General features: G+C 35.0%; 1 protein-coding gene across 1 annotated transcript; it reads right to left on the reverse strand.

The window, feature by feature from the left end:
- Positions 1–16,873: 16,873 nt before the first annotated feature.
- Positions 16,874–19,040, reverse strand: LOC146907348 (uncharacterized). The gene is made up of 6 exons (XM_085729086.1): positions 18,867–19,040; positions 18,714–18,824; positions 17,996–18,276; positions 17,545–17,875; positions 17,274–17,419; positions 16,874–17,171 (listed from the first exon to the last, which is right to left on the reverse strand). Exons 1-6 carry the CDS (start codon positions 19,038–19,040, stop codon positions 16,874–16,876), a joined length of 1,341 nt encoding a protein of 446 aa, XP_085585212.1.
- Between the last annotated feature and the right edge of the window lie 221 nt (positions 19,041–19,261).

Consider the following 19,261-nt stretch of genomic DNA (forward strand, 5'->3'; position numbering starts at 1 on the left):
ATTAAGCCTTTATTCTTTTCAAAAAAGTTTAGAATAGGAAAGACACATTATGATAAGCTTAAAGCGAACCGTCAATTTCAACAAAGTTTAAATATAATTGATTTATCCTTCAAAAAAAATATAATTAATTTATAGCATTCACAATATAGTTTTTCTCGCTTATGCTTATTTTTTATTTGTTGGTCAAATATTCTAGTCGTTAGAAATTTACAGTGGTAAATTAGAGTTCAAATTCAACCCCTATATTTGCATTTCTCTCGTTTAAGTGAGGGCAATTCCACAAGTATACAGCACATATTTGTAATTATTTAACATTAATGTTTAATAAACATTCAGTTCCTTCAATTTGGCTTTGAACACTCAATTACTATAATTCAATTCATTAAGTGTTTGTAACACCATCCACAACGGAGCACTCATTTTGGGTGCTTATGTGAGTCATATATGTAGACATCATAACTATATTGAGAGTGCAAAAAAAAAAAAATTCGCTACTTATATTTACTCCAGAACTATATATGCTAATTACCATGGTAAGGAATTTAAAAAATGAGAAGGATTTGATTAGGCATGGTCTAAAAATATTTACCACTTCATATATGATTATTGGTTGTCTCAATGATCTCAAATCATCATTGATCGATATGTTTGACTCGTATGATTGGAAGTCTAGTAGGTTTGCAACTACAAAAGAGAGGAAAATGGCAAAGGGTCTTTTGGAGCGTTTTTGGAAGAATATTGTTGAATGCCTCAAGATTATAGTTCCTCCTATGGACGGGCTTCATTTGGTAGATTATGATGAAAAAACCAACCATGGTTACATTTAAGAGGTGATGGATGCTTGCAAAAAAAAAAAAAACTGTTATGAAACTAAGTAAATAGAAACAATAATAGAGAGAAGGAGAAGAAGAGAGAATAGAGAGAAGTATTATTATTCTCTGATGTAGTTGAGAATGTTACAAATGAGCTCTATTTATAGGGAAATAAAATAGCTTATGGACTAAGCCCAATGATCTAATAGTATAGTCCATTAACCCATTTGCTATTTGGACATCCACTATTATATTTATAACACTCCCCCTTGGATGTCCATCGAGGATATGCCTCATTAAAACCTTACTAAAATAAAACTCAGTGGGAAAAAATTATAGTGAAGGAAAAAGAGTACAATATCCTTTTGAGTGCGAACTGCCTCGTTAAAAACCTTACCAGGAAAACCCAATGGGACAAAACCTTGGTGAAGGAAAAAAGAGTGCAGGACACATTTATTTCTCCCCCTCATGAAGACAAATATACGGAGAAAACCAATTCTTAATACAAGTTTCTCAAAAACTTTACTTGAGAGTGACTTTGTAAAATCATCTGCAAGATTATCACACGAACAAACTTGTTGAATGCATATCACCATTCTTCTGAAGATCACGGGTGAAAAAGAATTTGGGAGAAATATGTTTTGTTTGGTCTACTTTAATGTATCCTTCTTTCAACTGAGCAATACATGATGTATTATCTTCATAAATGATTGTTGCATCCATTCTTCCAGAAGATAAACCACAATTATTTTGTATATGTTGAATCAATGACCTTAATCAAACACATTCTCTACTTGTCTCGTGAAGTGCTAAAAGTTTTGCATGATTTGATGATGTTGCTGTTATGGTCTGATATACAGATCTCCATGAAATGGTTGTATCTCCACTTGTAAACAAGTAACCCGTTTGTGATCTACCATGATGAGGATTTGACAAATAACTTGCATCTGGAAGCTAACGAAGTACATGTTTGACTCCATTCCAATGTCTTCGTGTAGGTGAAGAACTATATCTTGATAATAAATTGACAGAAAATGATATATCAGTACGTGTATAATTAGCAAGATACATCAATGCTTCTATTGCATTGAGATATGGTACTTCAGGACCAAGTAGTTCTTCTCCCGTCTTCTTGAGGTCTGAAAGGATCTTTCTCCACATCTATGGATCTTACAACCATTGGAGTAGACAATGGATGAGATTTGTCCATATCAACCTTTATATAACAAAATTTAAAATCTCTTCAGGAGTTCTAATAATATTTATACCATTATCATAAATTCAATTATAACAAGTTCATTTTCAAATCCTTAAGATGGCCAAATGATGCCATCTTTTCAATATTTTTGATGGTATGTTTTATGCAAATGAAATCCTTCAGGGAGTTTCATATAATCATCACTATTAAGTGAGTGATACAAATAAATTGTAGTGCATCATTCATATAATTTGATCCTTTCATGTGCTACTAAACTTAATCAAGTATGAAAAAGTTCTTGAATTCACTTCAGGTGAATATGTCTCTTAAAAATAGTTGTCTATTAAAAATAAATGGTAGACATTTACCAATTCACTTCCGGTGAACATATCAAACTCTATATACATGTATTTTATCAATCTAATTCCCCTTTCGCGCGAAAAATCATATATATCCATTTAACTTCACACCTTCAAGTGTGTGGACTACAAGTCCAAAAAAAGTCTGCTTTATGAAGCGAGTTTTATTTCACTAGAATTGTCTCTTTTCATTTGTAAATATTTTGATTATCTATAACTTTAATAGATTTTAACATGTGATCCTCATTTTTACTTATCACATATAGCGCTATATTATATGCAAAAACACGTCAATGTTGACTTCATTTCGGTTCCATCTCATTCCATTGAGATCTTTCATTCATGACATAATTAATTGATATTTCATAAATTTTAGGTACCTGATCAGTTCTTCTGGAACTGGAAAATCGATTATGTCATAACACTCCTTTAGATTTTCTATATCCTCGTTTGGGTTATCTTTCCTTTAAGCTCCTTTTCTTATTCGAAGATTTTTATATTTGGAACCGATTGGTCTACCATGCTTCAGGCACGGTTGAGACTCATTTGCAATATTAGAATATCCTACAGGGATATCTATTTCGTTTGGAGCATTAGCAGCTAATATTCAATTTGTTTAACTTTGCAAATGAGTTATATCTTGAGGATCATGATGAGACAATAATATTTCCTTTCAAATAATTTATTTGAACTTCAGGTTCACATTTTTTTAGCTGCTTATCATCTCCCCCTAATATTGGGAAAACTAATCCATCAATTGATAATCAACCTACTGGGTTGTAAACAAGTTGACTTAATAAAAATTATGATAGATGGAGATTCATATCAAAAATGTTTTCCCAATATTCTTTCAAGATTTATCCTAGTGTATTATATTGGAGCAATTGTGATATACACAACACTTTCAAAAATTTACTAAGATGAGAAATATTAGATTGTTAACCTAAAACCAATGATGAATTAGAGGGAGGACTTACATATAGTAATAAGTTGGCTTGATGCAAATCAATATATCAACATAAAAGATTGTTGATCCCCAAAATAGAGTTTATAATGTATGGTTTCATAAGTATCAATCATACAATTAACTTTAGACGTCTAAAGAATGGATCTTCAAGTCCATTTTTTTATGAGCATATGCTAGCAATTTTTCAATATCAATTTTAATTGACAAATGATACTTATCAAACGCTTTCTGAAAAGTTCAGAAAATAAACTCATTGTCAAATTTGTTGAAAAAATAATCTCACATACTTCTGGTTTGTAAGTTAACAATAATCATACATTGTTGGTCGAATAATCTCACAAGCTTCAGGTTTGTGAGTTAACAATAACCACACATGTCATTTAGTTGATCCATATTTTCGGTGTATTTATTCACAAATATCACCGTATACACATTTACATGTATTGAAGGACTAAAATCCTCAAATTTTCTACTTCCTCTAAGAAAAAAATTATTTGATTGAAGAATCTACTGGATCTTCAATACAAATCCATTAAAATTTATCTATTTTTGCATCATAATAGATCCGGGATAACCCAACCGGTCTTGCCAACGAAAAACTTAATATAATATGTAAAATTCTGGTTTACATAATATGTGTTTTCATTGCACTAATATAAGCGTATTACAAATCGTAGACAACATCATTTTTCCATTATGCTTATTTTCACCATAGTATATCTCGTAATAGAGATGTTTAACATATATTTTTCAATATGATATCCATTTAGATGGATATCTTAAAACTCAATAAAATTATATTAAATGTAACCTCAATGTGTAATTTTGTTACTCTATGTAACAATACATTAGCTCTTCAGGAGCTTTGAGTAATCTTTATAGTTATTCAGGAACTATATCATAAATGATCAAGAAAAATCATTTTGAGCAATCCTTCAGGGATTGTTATATATTTTTAAGAATTACCATTTGAAAGATGATTTGTAAACTTCTGGTTTACAATAATATGTGATTCATTTGTTTTTATCCATTTGAGGTTTGAAACATGATTTGTAAACTTCTGGTTTACAATAATGTGTTTCATTTGTTCTTATCCATAATGTTTCCAAATAAAACTATATAATAAATATGATAAAGTCTTGATTTATCTCTTGTATTACTATAGATATAAAAAGATGTAAACTCAAAATTTATCCAAGAAAAAAAACTTTATAAATCATATGTATTTTTCAGGTGAATAATTACGCAACAAAAATTTGTCCATAAGATATATTTCAAAAGTTTGATATCTTCACAGTGTAAATTACATGTGAGATCACGAGAAAATATATATATATATATATATATATATATATATATATATATATATATCTAACATGTAATATTTATGAGATAATAATCTTGAAGAATTTGTGCTTACCTTGTAATCCAAGCCATATAGAAGAAAATCATAACCAAACTTTGATCAATACGGAGACAATCTTGCAAATTTCAATCCATATAATAGAAATATGATCATATCAATAAAATCTTTGATCACGTAGTAATTTCTCAACTGATCTAAGTTCATACTAAAGAAATCGTATGACCTTGACATGTATCATATCAATAGTAATCTTTACTAAATCAATTACCATAACTATGATATTAGTTATATAACACAAATAGTATGAACCATTCACTTCTGGGAATGACGTTCAATGTGACCTTTCACCATTTTGATCAAAAATCACTCATTATTCAATTACAGATGCGAGTAATTTTTCAAAAATATTTTTGAAGATATTCACTCATTTTGCTGCTTCAGGAGCATATTCGAGTGGTATAAAAACATGTATTGTCTCACATTTTCCTCCTTTTTTTTATGATCAAATAGATCTTATAAATTTATGTTCTGTTATGATTTAAATGTGTAGTTCTTCAAGAACTCAACATCAAATTTACATAAACGGTGACCAAGAAAAATCACTTTTTATGTCCCACAAGGGTGTTTGATACTATGGTATTAGTTCTTCAAGAACTATGCCACAAATCTTCATGAACAATGATTGAGATGATTCATTCCTTAAGTAGTCCTTCAGGGATGCTTCCAACGATATGTTTATTTTAGTTCTTCAAGAACTATATCACAAATGTTCATAACCAATGATCTTTGAAAAATCATTCTTTAAGTAATCCTTCAAGGATGTGCTAATAATAAACAATAGTACTTCTTTGGGATTAAATCATAAATGATATTAATAAACAATTATAATTCTTTGAGAAATCTTTCATATATGGTTTAATATTAAAAAAAAAACATTTCTTCAAAAATATGTCCACAAGGATCAAGAACCAAGCAATAGTAATAATAATAATTACAATAATAAAATCTTAATTATGAAAATGAAGACCTAATTAATGATGTGATCTCATATTTAAAGACAAGTCTTATTACAAATTCAAATGTTTTAGAAGCATATCAAGAGAATTATTACAATCAAAATCACGACAAAACATATCAATTATTTACTTCTTGTCACATTGATTAAAAAAAACCACATATATTTCTATTTTAAAATTTGCTTATATGCTTTTAAAATTTGCTTCTCATTACAAGCACACAAATTAATATTTCAAAAACAGGAATATTATCTCTTAACAAATTAACAAGGCAATTAATCACATTAAGACAAATTAATTTATCTTGTAATGTCGATTAATTACATTAAAACAAATTAATATGGCATTTTTCTTTCGAATAATGATTGTTATGCAAATAAAAGCAAAACAAAGAAAACTTGTCACATATTTCTATTTTAAAATTGCAAGGCATGTAATCAAGAAACCAATTTCTCTCCTAAAGAACCAATAAGTGAAAGAGGGAAATTAAATCTGGGTGGAGTTTATCATCACAATTTGAAACATGACAGTAATAAACTGTAATGTATATATTTGCTCTGGGCAAATACATAAATCAATTTTTCTTGTTACTTATTGTAAAAACAAATTGAGTTCAAGTTCTACACAATCATATCAATTCTTTTGACAATCTTTTAGAGATGCTTCACTATTGAATTGAATTCTTCCAGAATTCATTCAGAATAATATTGAGTTCTTCATGAACTTTATAATATATCTCAATATGCGATAAATTCTTATGCCTTCTGAAAAAATTAATCCTTGTGCAATCCTTCAAGGATGCATGGACGTTGAATTCTGCAGGAATTCATGGTGGAAAAAAATAGTTTCTTTTAAGTTCTTTAAGAACTATATACTAAATCAAATCTTGATAAAAAAAAAATATAAATCTAATCAATTCATTTGTGCAATCCTTCAAGGATGCACCGTAAAAATTGTGTTTCTAAGCAATCCTTCAGGGATGCAATACCTTTGAATTCACCAGGAATTCATTGAAAAAAATTGAGTTTTTAAGTAATCCTTCAGGGATACATCACCTTTGAATTCATCAGAAATTCATTGGAAAACAATTTGAGTTTTTAAGCAATCCTTTAGGGATGCGTTCCTTTTTGAATATAGTTCTTCGGGAGCTATATTATAGATGTGATCAATCTTTTATGCAATCCTTCAGGGATGCATGAATGTTTAATTAAAAACAAACAAACACTATATAATTTGTATAATAACAATAATATGTATCTATAAGGCATTGATTCCAAATTTATGGAATTGCAACAATAGCCTATAATCATCGATACAAAATTACAACTTATTATAATAGATTAAGAAGAACTATTCACCTTCTTAGTTGATTAGAGCGTGCTGATAACGTGTTATGAAACTAAGTAAATAGAAACAATAATAGAGAGAAGGAGAAGAAGAGAGAATAGAGAGAAGTATTATTATTCTCTGATGTAGTTGAGAATGTTACAAATGAGCTCTATATATAGGGAAATAGAATAACTTATGGACTAAACCCAATGATCTAGTAGTATAGCCATTAACCCATTTGCTATTTGGACATCCACTATAATATTTATAACAAAATCAATGTAAATTTAACGATGTTAAAAAATAATAAGTTCATATAATTTTGTCTAGTTTAAAATGTAATTATCATGTATGTGCTTAAATTGATAGCGTTTGATATCTAATAGTTGGTACTGTGTTATATCTTTATGTGTTCAGCCATAAACATCATTATTCCTCACTCATCATTCCTTAATTGGTAGGGTATGATAGTTTTTCTTTATATATATATATATATATATATATATATATATATATATATATATATATATATATATATAAAGGGGGATATATATTTGAAAATTGTTGCTGACACATTTCATAAGGATGTGCCACACGAGTAATTTACCTAAATACCCCTTGGTAGTTAACTGCCGAGGAAATATGAAACCGGCTGCAGTTAACTACCGAGGAAAACCTCGGCAGTTAACTACCGAGGAAAACCTCGGCAGTTAAGTACCGAGGAAAACCTCGGCAGTTAACTACCGAGGCGTTCTGAAGCCATAGAATGGCAGAACCTGTTGAGGCAGAACCTGTTACATGTGTTTTTACACATTGTAAACACATTGTTTCAATGCCAAATCATAAAGTTAATCAAAGAAAATTACCAACATAATTGAAATTGAAAATATGATACGGAAACGAACAATTGTCATAAAAAAAATGTCATCGAAACAAAGTAACAACAAATGTCATGAAAATACAACAAAACGGCCAAATGTCATGAAAATAAACACCAAGTCCGAAAAATATATCCTAAACATAAAATACTACTAATCCTACTGCTGGTCCTGGTCCTGCTGATGCTGCTGGTGCCTCCTCCTCAGTCTCTGACCTCTCCTCCTGGTAATGATCGGCGCGATCTGCTTCCTAACATCATGCAAGGCCGCATACAAGTGTTGTAATATCCCGCTTATCAGTAACGGAATATTACCCATCAGACGCGTCAGAGGACAAATGTTCATGGAAAGTAAGGGTAATGGAAATGTCTATTAATGGCATAAGTCATGTATGAGCTAGATATCAGAGATTAAGTGTTACAGAACGTCAAGTACTACGGAAGATGTTTTTATGAAATATCAGTCAAGCAGGGGTTTATGTATCAGTGTCAGGTTAAGCGCGACCAAGACGAAGGGCATTTAAGTAAACTCGCACAAGGGAGTATATAAGTGATTTTGGGGGTGGAAACCTCATAATTTCTTCTTCTTTCTCTCTCTAGGTTTTGTGAGAAAGAATTCTCTCCTCCTTCTCTCTAAGTTGTCGCCCATCTCTCCCTCTCCAATCCATCCAAGGCTTTCCAAATCATGCAAAGAGAAAGGTAACCAAACAAGAATCATAGAAGCTACAAGGACAAGAAACAATAAAGAGAAAGGATTGAGCAAGGATTCTTGGCTTAGGGTTTGAACTTGGGAAAGCTTGGAACTTGAGGAATCACAAGGAATATGTTAGGTGAGTTCTTAGATAGAACCCTCCTTTGGGATTATGTGCTTATTTTGCAAGAAAACATGAATTATGATAAGATTAGGAAAAATGAGAATTTTATACCCTTGCCTTGATCTTGTCTGGTACATGTTAATATTGCTATGAAAGTTGTTTTATAAGGTATATATATGTTGTTGGATGTCTTGGTGCATTGCAGGAACCATTAGAATGAGTTTTGGGTCAAAAATTGCAGATTTGGTACCACAGACCCGAAGAACTGCGCTATTAGCGAAATCTACGTTAATAGCGAAATTCTTCAGGATGAGCCACGCTCCAGAGGCGCTATTAGCGCAGCTCTCTGGTTTTGGCCAACATGCTTTTGGCTTGTTGGTCCATCCTAGGGTCGGTGGTGCATTCCATAACCTTTCTTTCATCGTTTTATAAATTTGTAACCCCAAAACAACATCTAGGCAATGTACATAACATCAAATGATCCTCGAATCAAGAATCATGGTAATCTTAACATGTACAACAAGAATGGCACGAGAGAGTTTTAGCCGAATACTCGGGTAGAAATGAACTAAGAAAGGGATTAAAGTAAAGCCTTGACATAGCTTGTCAAGAACTAGAATAGATAGTAAAGAAGTAGAATGCTATGCATTAGTGATATGTTTGATAAGACGCGGAGTAATATAGAGTATTATCTTCGCATAGGAGCTAAGTGCCATACGATTATGACAAGACGTGAATTGATTAAATATCTATTCACGAAATAAGTTAAGCAAGCATATATTTTACCTCTAGTTGGATTGTATAGGAATCCGAGGTAAAAGAGACAGCAGGTATAGATTTAATACTCATGCATTATTAGACTCAAACTTTATTAAAGCTGTGAAGCGATTAGATATCTATTCACATAGAAAGCTAAACAAGACGTAGGTGCCGTGTCTATTGTGATCCACTCTAGGTTGGACATAAGGGGTTTCCACTAGGTGAAACGGGGTTAGCCGTAAGGAACCCGCACGCCACTGCAGGAGTGCCGTTGGTTATACCTTAGATAGGTTCCATCGGTTAGATAGGGATTGTGCTCGGGTTTACTCCACCCCAGGGCTCTCCGTAAAATGAACTCAGATAGTACTTGTATGTTATAAGCTAACTTAATCAATGAACCTGACTATGCATATTATTAGACATATATATGTTATGTCATAGAGCCTTGACGTAGATCGTTAAGAATTAGTAGAGCCTTGACGTAGATCGTCAAGAATAGTAGAGCATAGACGTAGATCGTTGAAACTAGTATGATAGCAAGATAAGGTATGTTGTTAGACATAACGTAAGTATGCATAGAGCAATAGAGAAAGTTATGCCGATGACGATCTTAGTTTCCCCTGATCGTCCGGTTTAGAATTGTGTCATGATTATGTTATGTTTAGGCCTCGATGCATAGAACGTAATCTTGGCATTGCGGTTCTAGATTTTCCCCTTGACCGCCATGACACGTATAGAAGTGAAGCCTATAACAAGGTAAGAAGAGACTATGACGGCCCTAGTATGCACGACCGTCTAAGTATGCAAGTCCCCACACACGTATAATCAACCGTCAGGTTGTATTGTAGACATGTGGTGACCGTAGGTTTCCCCTTGAGGTTGCCCCTAGCCTAGGATTTAGGGGAACTCACTGAGGCATTATGTCTCATCCCAATCCTTATTTGTTTCAGATAAACAGGTTGGATTAGCAAGCTGGTAGCCGAATGGATGATGCGACAAGTGTTCGTTCGTACCTGCTGCAGGATGATATGGTTATGCAAGGACACATTTACTATGCTTCAAATAAGCTGAGTTGTAATAGTATAGTACGAACGCACAATTGTTGTATAAGTTATTCATTCGAAATTTTTGTTGTTGTAAATTTTTAATGTATCCAGTACTAAATTAACGCACATGCTAGACTTTCTAGATACGTCTAGTATGGGTGTTACATTTTTGTATCAGAGCAGGTCGATTCAGACCGTGCCTTGGGTCATTAAATTACAACTAAGGTAGTGGGACCATTGGGTTTCGGGTAAATGTTCTATTTGTTGGTGTTAGTTGAGCCTGATCAACTCAGTTTAACATTCGACGATTAGAACAGATGCCTGAGAGCTGAATAGGACCCAGGAGGAACGAAGTATACGATGAAGATGCACTGGAAAGTGTGAACTCAGAAGTAATAACTCGGAATGAGTATTAGTAAAAAGTTGATCGTGCCAGTAGTTGGTCGATGAATTAAGCAAGTAGAAGTATGAATCCTCCGGGGATGTAAGGCAATGCTAAGAAGGGACATTCAGACAGCGTTGGGTAAGTTGTTGTTGATACTTCATATACCCGTAAGTGGAGAATATGGAAATATCTTAGCAGTACTTGAAGCTTCAGAAAGAGTCGTTGTTGGACACAGATGTAGTGCATAGAAAGAAGTCGATGTATGTTGACAGAACTAGTAGACTTTCAGGAGTAGCATTATGTTATTGAGATTATGGACTTGTACGTTCAGAGTGGACAAGGTTCTAGTATTCGGGAAGTTTTATGTTAAGAGACATGATGAACAAGACATTAGTTTCTAATGTGCCTTGAATTGAACCGAATGATGTCAATGCTTACCATGAAAAGGTTATAGAATTGTTTTAAGATGTTTAGAAGGAATGATATGCATTGGGATACTTGAGAAAATAAGATTTTTATGTAAAATATGATTTTTGGAAAACTGAGCTGAAGAAAACACGCCGATAGCGAAAATTTCGCTAATAGCGAAATTACTCCAGAGGATTTCGCTAATAGCGAACCTGGAGCGAAATTTTCAGTTTTTCCGAAAACTGTCATTTCGTCTCTAGGGTTAGTAGTAGCTATTGGGGGTTGTTTTCACAATCTTTTATGTAACAAACACTCTCTATAACATCAAGTATCAAACGCACATCACATCCTATGATTTCTAAGGAAGAAAATGCATGGACAAGTATTAACGGAATCAATCCGGTTTCAGGTAGCTTTGGAAGTTAATGTGTCAAGAGCCAAGATCAAGAGCACAAAAGTTCCGGCATTTAGAAGGAAGGTCACCGATGTATATACATGAGGTATGAAGTAAGAAGTTAAAGTGGTGAAGAGTTTTATGAAATCACAAGGTTCTTGGATTTTGCGGAGTTATGAGTACCCCTCGAATCTATGTTTTGCTTGATTGACTTGCTAAGGCTCGTTAGGATGTTGAATCGCAAAGTTTATCAGAGTTTAGAAAGATATACACATATGGGTGATTGAAGTTGACGTTTTTGGAAGTTCAAATGAAATTTTGTAGGTACCGGTTTTTTACGACTCGTATAGTTGGGCTAGACTCACTAGGACTAAGATTTGATGGCACGTATGTGTTGTCAACTCGTCCTGTGAATTTAGAGTAACAACTGGGGCCTAGGTTCAGTATATTTTATAAATATATATAGTGGAAAGTTACCAACGTCAATGACCCGTGTGTTAATTTATGAAGTTTTCTTTTAAAGAAAAACTAACGAGCAAGCATAAGAATGTTTAAGCAAAACCTAGTATGTGAGAATGCGAAGATACAATGTTAGATGCATAAAGAAGGTATGCCGAGTGCAAGATGAGTTTACCATGGGAAGATGTAATAACGATTCATGGAATAGTAGGTAAGTAGTAGCCAAGATGTGCCTTTTGAGTTAAGTTTGCTCGAGAACAAGTGAAAGGATAACATTGATATGTCAAGAGGTAAGTTTACCTTAAGATTTAACCTTACAAGCATAGGGTATAGAAAGGTTGCAGAGTAGGTAGCAACATAGAAGATCTTGAGAATAGTTCAGAAAGATAGTATTCAAGAGATGAACAGAAGTGTGAAGTTTCACTCGTCTCAACAGTCAGAGTATTGGTTAAATACAACCGGTGGGAATCAGAGTAGCGCGACGGAAGTTAATCAGTAAAGTTGTTAACAATAACCATGAAACATGGAATTTGGTAGAAAGAACCTTCGTGAAGAATGTTCGAGATAGTAATACAATTTAAGTAAGAAGTATTATAAGACAAGTAAGGAGTTTTCGACAGGATAAGTAAGTATATATGCTTATACAGTCGGAGAGAATTAAGGTAAAAGCATAAAGGATGTATCTTCACTTCAAAAAGACAAGAAAGATTAGAGTTATCACAGATGAAGTAATCGGGTTGCCCAATTGGTGATGTCGAATATGTAGATGAGCTGTGGATTAGTCAGGAAGAGTATGTGTTATGTTAATGGAATACGGTACATGAGATATATACGATGAAGTACATACCCTCCTATACCATACTTGTTAAGTGATAACGGTACTTGCTAGAATGGTGTCAAGCCATGGTTTTATGACTTTTAAAGTTAAGATTGGTATTAAGGAACTTGGGAACGATGTTTTAAAATACATGAAATTTCACATTGTTGAAACTAATGAGACGCGTCGTAAGCGAGCAGGCTCACTTAATACGTGCATACTTCAGGACCAACTTGTTAGAGACATGTTTGGGGCGAGATGTAAAACTTTTTTCAAGATATAGAGACTCGTCCTGTGGTTCTGCGGTACCATTCCAGATTTGGTTTCAAAATGATATTTTCTTTTAGTCAAGAAATTGTTCGTTCCAAGAACCTATGTACCAAAGTTTAGAGATTTCTAGAAGCAAAATGCTAGAACGAGTATCGTTATTAACTAACAAAAAGCGGTATTTGAGAAGTATGCAAATACTATGGAAAATAAGGTTTATGTAAAAACGGCAGTGTCCGTGTGATATCAATAGCATACGGGATGCACGAAATTTAGTTAAGAATGTTCAAGTGCAAGTGCAAATGGATTTAGTAGGAAGTTTCAAGAGTATGTGAACCGCTAGACAGGATAATAGATTGTCATATGAATCAGTGTAGTTAATTTCACTTCTTCATGCCAAGCTAGACAAGTTACCCATGAATTGCAGTACAGGGAGATTATGAAGAGATAGAAAGGTTTCTTAAGACTATGATTAGAGATGAGTAGAATCATCAAGATAAGTAGCATCAGTAAGAAGCATAAATCGCAATGTGCGGTAAGAAAGATTATGTCTGCATGACAAGATGTATACATGGAAGTTGTATAGATGCAAGTAAGCACTGCATGGCAAACCTGGATTTCAGTTAAACCCCAGTTTAAAGCAAATCCTGAGTGTTATAGTTAAAGAAGGTTACTTATATGAATGGTTAATACAAAGTGGGTAATTTATGGATCCGAGACAACTAAATTCACATATAGCAGAGGTGTGTTTGTAAACGTGATGTTCTAAGATAGTTCTGTGATTTTGAAAAGATATTAAGAATAAAGAGACTATATTCGTTTATGCGGAATAAGAAAGAGGATGACTTACATGTTTGGACGAGGAAAGTATGCTTCGAGCTCTTTAGAGTAAGTATACTCAGACCTTTTTATAACCGAAGCCAAAGAAGGCAGGTTTTAGATGCAATCATCGATAGATTAACTTTAAATTTCGAGGACGAAATTTCTTTAAGGGGGTAGAGTGTAATATCCCGCTTATCAGTAACGGAATATTACCCATCAGACGCTTCAGAGGACAAATGTTCATGGAAAGTAAGGGTAATGGAAATGTCTATTAATGGCATAAGTCAGGTATGAGCTAGATATCAGAGATTAAGTGTTACAGAACGTCAAGTACGACAGAAGATGTTTTTATGTAATATCAGTCAAGCAGGGGTTTATGTATCAGTGTCAGGTTAAGCGCGACCAAGACGAAGGGAATTTAAGTAAACTCGCACAAGGGAGTATATAAGTGATTTTGAGGGTGGAAACCTCATAATTTCTTCTTCTTTCTCTCTCTAGGTTTTGAGAGAAAGAATTCTCTCCTCCTTCTCTCTAAGTTGTCGCCCATCTCTCCCTCTCCAATCCATCCAAGGCTTTCCAAATCATGCAAAGAGAAAGGTAACCAAACAAGAATCATAGAAGCTACAAGGACATTGGACAAGAAACAACAAAGAGAAAGGATTGAGCAAGGATTCTTGGCTTAGGGTTTGAACTTGGGAAAGCTTGGAACTTGAGGAATCACAAGGAATATGTTAGGTGAGTTCTTAGATAGAACCCTCCTTTGGGATTATGTGCTTATTTTGCAAGAAAACATGAATTATGATAAGATTAGGAAAAATGAGAATTTTATACCCTTGCCTTGATCTTGTCTGGTACATGTTAATATTGCTATGAAAGTTGTTTTATAAGGTATATATATATGTTGTTGGATGTTTTGGTGCATTGCAGGAACCCTTAGAATGAGTTTTGGGTCAAAAATTGCAGATTTGGTACCACAGACCCGAAGAACTGCGCTATTAGCGAAATCTACGCTAATAGCGAAATTCTTCAGGATGAGCCACGCTCCAGTGGCGCTATTAGCGCAGATCTCTGGTTTTGGCCAACATGCTTTTGGCTTATTGGTCCATCCTAGGGTCGGTGGTGCATTCCATAACCTTTCTTTCATCGTTTTATAACTTTGTAACCCCAAAACAACATCTAGGCAATGCACATAACATCAAATGATCCTCGAATCAAGAATCATGGTAATCTTAACATGTACAACAAGAATGGCACGAGAGAGTTTTAGCCGAATACTCGGGTAGAAATGAACTAAGAAAGGGATTAAAGTAAAGCCTTGACATAGCTTGTCAAGAACTAGAATAGATAGTAAAGAAGTAGAATGATATGCATTAGTGATATGTTTGATAAGACGCGGAGTAATATAGAGTATTATCTTCGCATAGGAGCTAAGTGCCATACGATTATGACAAGACGTGAATCGATTAGATATCTATTCATGAAATAAGTTAAGCAAGCATATATTTTACCTCTAGTTGGATCATATAGGAATCCGAGGTAAAAGAGACAGCAGGTATAGATTTAATACTCATGCATTATTAGACTCAAACTTTATTAAAGCTGTGAAGCGATTAGATATCTATTCACATAGAAAGCTAAACAAGACGTAGGTGTCGTGCCTCTTGTGATCCACACTAGGTTGCACATAAGGGGTTTCCACTATGTGAAACGGGGTTAGCCGTAAGGAACCCGCACGCCACTGCAGGAGTGTCGTTGGTTATACCTTAGATAGGTTCCATCGGTTAGATAGGGATTGTGCTCGGGTTTACTCCACCCCGGGGCTCTCCGTAAAATGAACTCAGATAGTACTTGTATGTTACACGCTAACTTAATCAATGAACCTGACTATGCATATTATTAGACATATTTATGTTATGTCATAGAGCCTTGACGTAGATCGTCAAGAATAGTAGAGCAAAGACGTAGATCGTTGAAACTAGTATGATAGCAAGATAAGGTATGTTGTTAGACACAACGTAAGTATGCATAGCGCAATAGAGAAAGTTATGCCAATGACGATCTTAGTTTCCCCTGATCGTCCGGTTTAGAATTGTGTCATGATTATGTTATGTTTAGGCCTCGATGCATAGAGCGTAATCTTGGCATTGCGGTTCTAGATTTTCCCCTTGACCGCCATGACACGTATAGAAGTGAAGCCTATAACAAGGTAAGAAGAGACTATGACGGCCCTAGTATGCACGACCGTCTAAGTATGCAAGTCCCCACACACGTATAATCAACCGTCAGGTTGTATTGTAGACACGTGGTGACCGTAGGTTTCCCCTTGAGGTTGCCCCTAGCCTAGGATTTAGGGGAACTAACTGAGGCATTATGTCTCATCCCAATCCTTATTTGTTTCAGATAAACATGTTGGATTAGCAAGCTGGTAGCCGAATGGATGATGCGACAAGTGTTCGTTCGTACCTGCTGCAGGATGATATGGTTATGCAAGGACACATTTACTATGCTTCAGATATGCTGAGTTGTTATAGTATAGTACGAATGCACAATTGTTGTATAAGTTATTCATTCAAAGTTTTTGTTGTTGTAAATTTTTAATGTATCCAGTACTAAATTAGCGCACATGCTAGACTTTCTAGATACGTCTAGTATGGGTGTTACAACTGCTGAGGGGTCATGCTCATCACCTCCTGACCCAAAAACGCATCAGCATGGGCAACAGCGCCGCTAACCATGTCATAGGTATCAGGTGAGCTTCTCGCCTCGTACCGCTCCCACTACTCTGCAATGATCTGCTCCTCATTTGGAGGCCTCGAAATATCTACCAAAAGAAGTGGCAAAATCTGAGGGTGAGACACAACGGTGTACCATCGTACATAGCCATCTGCCATACGCCATGTATGCTCTCCTGCATGCTCACCCCAATCAGCCGCCTTAGGCGTGTGAGTGTGGAAGTCGACGAAGGCCTGCACAATCTCAGCTGGTGATAGCTCTACAATATCAGAAGGATGTCTTGGGACGGACTGGACGTATCTGTACTGCCTCAATACCCACTCGGGCAAGTGACGATACACCCTACGATCACCGCACATAATCCAGCCTGAATACTAGAATACCTCCTCGAAAGCCTGGAACTCCATGTGCTCTTCGTACGGCCTCTAACATACGTCATCAAACGTAATACGATCAAGTAATGACCGATACGTGACCCCCTCTCCATGACCCTTCTGAAGCGTCCACCTCGCCGCAATCGGTAAGTTCTCAACATAGTCGGGGTTTGGATCAACAGCATAAAACTTAGGAAAGTGCGCCAAAAACCATGCCTGCACAAACCATACAAATCACATTTATAAATAATTGCGCACGGAAAATATAACAAAAAAATAATAGTTAACAAAAAAAATTAAAGTTAACAAAAAAAATAAAATTTAAATTTAAATTTTCTTACAGTGAGCAGTGTCACGCTTCCCCCAAGTTGCCTGTCTCCGGACAAACAGGCATCAGCTAACTCATTGTACTGGTATGCAAGTGTCATTCCTCCCCACGAATAATTACGCATCCCCGCGTAGCCGTCGTCCATGGTCGTCAGATAGACCAACTCGATGCGTTTGTTGCTTCTATCCCCAAACAACAAGCATCCAACCAAGTAGAGAAGGTAACACCTCACACAATATTTCCTAACCCTCTCCAACTCCTCCATCTCCTCTGGATCCTCAGTCTTCGCTAATATGTTAGCCCTACCAAGGTGCGTCGTATAGAACTCCTTCAGCTTTGGATAACTAATGTACCCACCATACTCTCAATTGCAGATTTTCTCTGCCTCCTTCTTCGACGCACCCAAGTGATTCATCAGTAATGCCTCTCCCTCCGATCTCAACATCTTCTTTCGGTGGCCCAACATCCGCCCTTCAATCGGGACATGCATAAGACATGCAACATCGTCCAAAGTCACAGTCATCTCCCCCATGGGCATGTGAAAAGTGCTGGTCTTGGGATGCCACCTCTCACATAGAGTCATCAGCAAAGCGTGAGGCATAGTGGCGTAGCCCAAGAAAACCAAATCATGTAAACCGCTCTCCTTAAGCGGACCCCAAAACCACTCAGCATTCTCGTTTGAACGTCCGAGACTCAAAATCTTAGCGCCATGATTAATTGGTTTTACATAACGCTTCTTGCGGCACTGAAATAATAGAAAAATAAACATAGTTTAAACAATGTAAATATTTAACTAATATAAATAAAAATCACAAATTTAATTTGCCGCATATATTTTTAATTTAAGACATAACACATGTAAAACTTAAAAAACACATAACAAAAACAATTTAAATCATAATTAAACATAAAAAAAAACAATAAAAGTTGAATAAAAGAAAATATAAAGAAAATAATTAAACATAAAGAAAAGAATTAAAAAAAACACATATAAAAGTTGATATAATAATTAAACAAACACACTTATAAAGAAAATAATTAAACATAAAGATAAAACATTTTAAAAAATTATACTTACGTTCTGTGATTATACCAAAGCGGCAATGCCACATGATTGGCATAAGAGTGAAGCAGAGATAGGTTTTGCGGTCCTCTAGGAAAGGGAGGGTCCTTAGGTATCACCTCCGGGGCAGCCGCTGCTGCAATGTCATCCTCGTCAAGCTCCTCTGGCATATGCGGCTGCTCTGGCATATATTGTTCGTCGTACCCACCATCAGTCACATCATGGTGATCCTGATAATTCAGGTACTCCACCTCCTAGGTCGGGTCAACCACCTGCGACTCTTCAAGCTGTGCCTGAGAAGCCTGAGAAGTCCCTGAACCATCCACCCTCCGACCTCTTCCCCTCTTTGGGATGTGCCCCCTTTGCCTCTCCCTCCTGTGGCTTTGAGTCATCGCACGCCTACCACCAATCATCTTAGATGGATCAATCGGGTCCTGCTCAGACATATCTACACAAACAATATAAACATAAACATTCAATATAATCATTCAATATAATCATAAACATTCAATATAATCATAAACATTCAATATAATCATTATTATCATCATTTCAACATAAACATTCACATTTCCATAAACATAACCATAACTAAACCTAAAACCATTCAATATAATCATCATTTCAATATAATTTATGTGCAACATTTCCATCATAACCTAAACAT

The sequence above is a fragment of the Medicago sativa genome, chromosome 7, assembly GCF_051527215.1.
Source record: "Medicago sativa cultivar Bolivia chromosome 7, Bolivia_mono, whole genome shotgun sequence".
Classification (NCBI taxonomy): Eukaryota; Viridiplantae; Streptophyta; class Magnoliopsida; order Fabales; family Fabaceae; genus Medicago; species Medicago sativa.

Excerpts from the sequence above, each read along its gene's own strand:
- LOC146907348 (XM_085729086.1), bottom strand. The coding sequence starts at position 19,040 with ATGTCTGAGCAGGACCCGATTGATCCATCTAAGATGATTGGTGGTAGG. Across the intron at positions 18,825-18,866 it reads CACAGCTTGAAGAGTCGCAG|GATCACCATGATGTGACTGA; the intron begins GTGGTTGACCCG and ends CTGAATTATCAG. Across the intron at positions 17,876-17,995 it reads GTCCCGATTGAAGGGCGGAT|TTATCCAAAGCTGAAGGAGT; the intron begins GTTGGGCCACCG and ends TGGGTACATTAG.